We start from the raw sequence: 2627 nt of genomic DNA on the forward strand, positions 1-2627 counted from the left end.
ACACAGAGAGAGAGAAAGAGACAGAGGAGACTAAATTACCGTATTTACAAGCACAGATTCCAACAATTAATTCATTTCCCTTTTAGCTTTGAGAACACAAACAATTGTTCACGTTGAGTTGTACTGCTCCTTGGAGCCTAATAGCTAGTGTGATGTGTGCTTTAAAAGGTACTTATTAGAGCCAGCAGTGCTTTAATAATTAAATCCCCTATGCTTGTCCCTGTTGAAAAATCTTTGGAGCCAGGATGCTCCAATGAAACCTTAGACAATCCACAGTGATGTGGTAAATCTGCACAGATTTTTGTGGGCTGGTCTAATTGTAAAAGGACAGAAAGACAGGTTAATTTTAAAGGGAACTAGTTTTGTTTAGGTAGTTTAGGTCACTTCACTCTTGTGAAAAGTTGAAGCTGCTTATAGATGTCAGAGAGAGATAAAACAAAAACAAAAAAACACACACAATAGTTTCTTGATTTCTTAAGCTGGAGGCTACATTAATTAGCATTTACCTATTCCTTGTTATCAATCACACAAATAGAAGATTGACATTGTGGAAGGATGAGAGAAGACCAATTAGAAGTGACCATCTGCCAACTTTGTTAGAGGATAAAACTTACAACCCTCTATAGAAAAGTTGAAACACCTCTTCACAAATTGGCAAAAAGATTTGTTATAGCCTCTGTTACAAGTGTAAAACCACTCACTCTAACTAGGAGCATTGTTATCTCTTTTTGTGTCTGTTCTACGGAGCAATCCAAACAAAGTACACCGTACAGTCTGAAGAGACATTACTACCTGTTTTGGCTATCACGCATTTTGAGTTTCTTTATTTTTTTTACCTGTGCATTTCTTCAGGCTGCCAGGCCGTTTACCGTGCATCCCCAGCTTACAGTTGAAGTTTTCCTCCCAAAACTCGGCAAACCAAACATTTCTTCTGTTGTTGGACAGCGAGCGGCTACGGAAATACCGATCAAACGCTGTGAAAAAAGAAAAGAAAAAAAAGACAGAGGGTAAGAGTTAAAACACATAGGGTGAAGATGGGTTTTTCTTTTTCCTTTTTAAAACTGTTCTGAATACATCCGCCTGTCCACAAAGAGGATTGAACCACTATCATTCTGATTAAAAAGGTCTTTATTTCAACTGAGCCTGCCTGTACTTAAGAATTAGGTGTTCATGGCAGTGTAATACGTTTTGGCTCAGAAAGGCATATGTTATGAATAGCCTATGTATCTAAATTATGACTGAAAAGCCATTTCTGTGGAGCGATCCAGTGTAGGAGAGCTCCCATCAAATACTGAAGCCGCGAGGAGGGAGAGCAAACATTTTAGAATGAGGTTTCACAGTCTACGTTGGCAACTTGTCCGATTTAATAAGTAGAGAGGAGGAGAGCAACAGGGAAGAACACGTTTCTCCACTCACAGGAATGGAAATACCTGTCAAAGGCTGGCAGGCTGAGATAAAGAGATGGGCGAAAGAAAAGAGAGATGAGGGAGATAAAAACACTCCTTGTACATGTACAACTTTGCTCATACCACATTTAATTGGGTATATAGCTTTTCGCTTTGTTGTCTGTGAGGAAAAGATGGCAAAACTGGATTTTGTAATAGACTTCCTCTCCATATTGCTTTAGAACCGGCCTTAACATAGTTAGTGGTGTGTTGGCTACTTGAACACAGCAAGAGTTATTCAATGTTCTGATGGACCTCAGGTCTGCACCAAGAAGACTGCAAAGAAGTATTAAACTTGCCTAATAAAGAGAAAGTGTCATTTCCAACACCACTGGGACAGTAGTGCAGGGCAATACAGTGCTCATGAAACAAACCACAGAGACTGGGGAAATCACTGGGGACTGTCAGACTGACTTGGACAGCCTGTGCCATGCCTGACTCGCTGTAAAAGCTGACAAGAGCTGCCTTGATTAATCTCCTCTGCTGTCAGGAAAATGGGACCGGAGTGCACCTGTGTAGCTCAATTGATACTTAGACTGCTGGGAACAGTGGGTTCACTCCCTCTGTAGCACAACAGGTAGCAGAACATCAACTGGGATCACATGCTTCTCATTGTGGTCACAGATGTAATGCTAATAAAAATATAAGCATTTGCGGTACTGTGTGGTTCTTAAGACAACATAGAGTTAAGGTTGGCAGTTTGGGGACACTGGACTCATAGGAAGCAGTAAAATAAAGAGTTTTGGTTCATTTGCTTTCCTGTCAAGAGTCTGATTCCACTCTCTGTGGTATGCTGTACGTTAATTATGAAGATGGAGTGAGAAGACAGTTAGCTTAATCTGACAACCTAACCTTGCTAAAAACACTTACTGAAGTCAGTAAGTGCCTGTTTTCAGGCTTTGTGCTAAACTATGTTAACCGCCCCATTGCTTCTAGCTTCATATTTAAAGGTCTAATGTGTAGGAGTTAGTGGCAATCTAGCAGTGTAATTACAGACTGCAACTCCCTCACTTCACCCACCCCTTCCACACGCAAAGGAGCAACTATGGTGGTAGTGAAAATGTGGAAGCTCCTATCTAGAGCTGTTGTTTGGTTTGTCTGTTCTGGGCGATTGTAGAAACATGGCAGTTCAACACAGCTGACTCCATCGAGACAAACAGCTCTTTCTAAGGTAACAAAAAC

The 2627-nt window shown here is 40.8% G+C and overlaps 1 protein-coding gene across 1 annotated transcript in view; it reads right to left on the reverse strand.

Moving 5' to 3' along the window:
- grm8a (glutamate receptor, metabotropic 8a) overlaps positions 1-1877 on the reverse strand; it is a 62397-nt gene extending 60520 nt beyond the window's left edge. Inside the window, exons 1-2 of the mRNA XM_035680822.1 lie at positions 1820-1877; positions 837-974 (exon numbers count right to left, since the gene is read on the reverse strand). Coding sequence (XP_035536715.1) covers positions 837-974; positions 1820-1877 — 196 coding nt within the window. The remainder of the gene's footprint in view (positions 1-836; positions 975-1819) is intronic.
- Between the last annotated feature and the right edge of the window lie 750 nt (positions 1878-2627).

This window comes from Morone saxatilis, unplaced genomic scaffold (assembly GCF_004916995.1).
Source record: "Morone saxatilis isolate NCDOM2014 unplaced genomic scaffold, NCSU_SB_2.0 Contig10, whole genome shotgun sequence".
NCBI classification, from domain to species: domain Eukaryota; kingdom Metazoa; phylum Chordata; class Actinopteri; family Moronidae; genus Morone; species Morone saxatilis.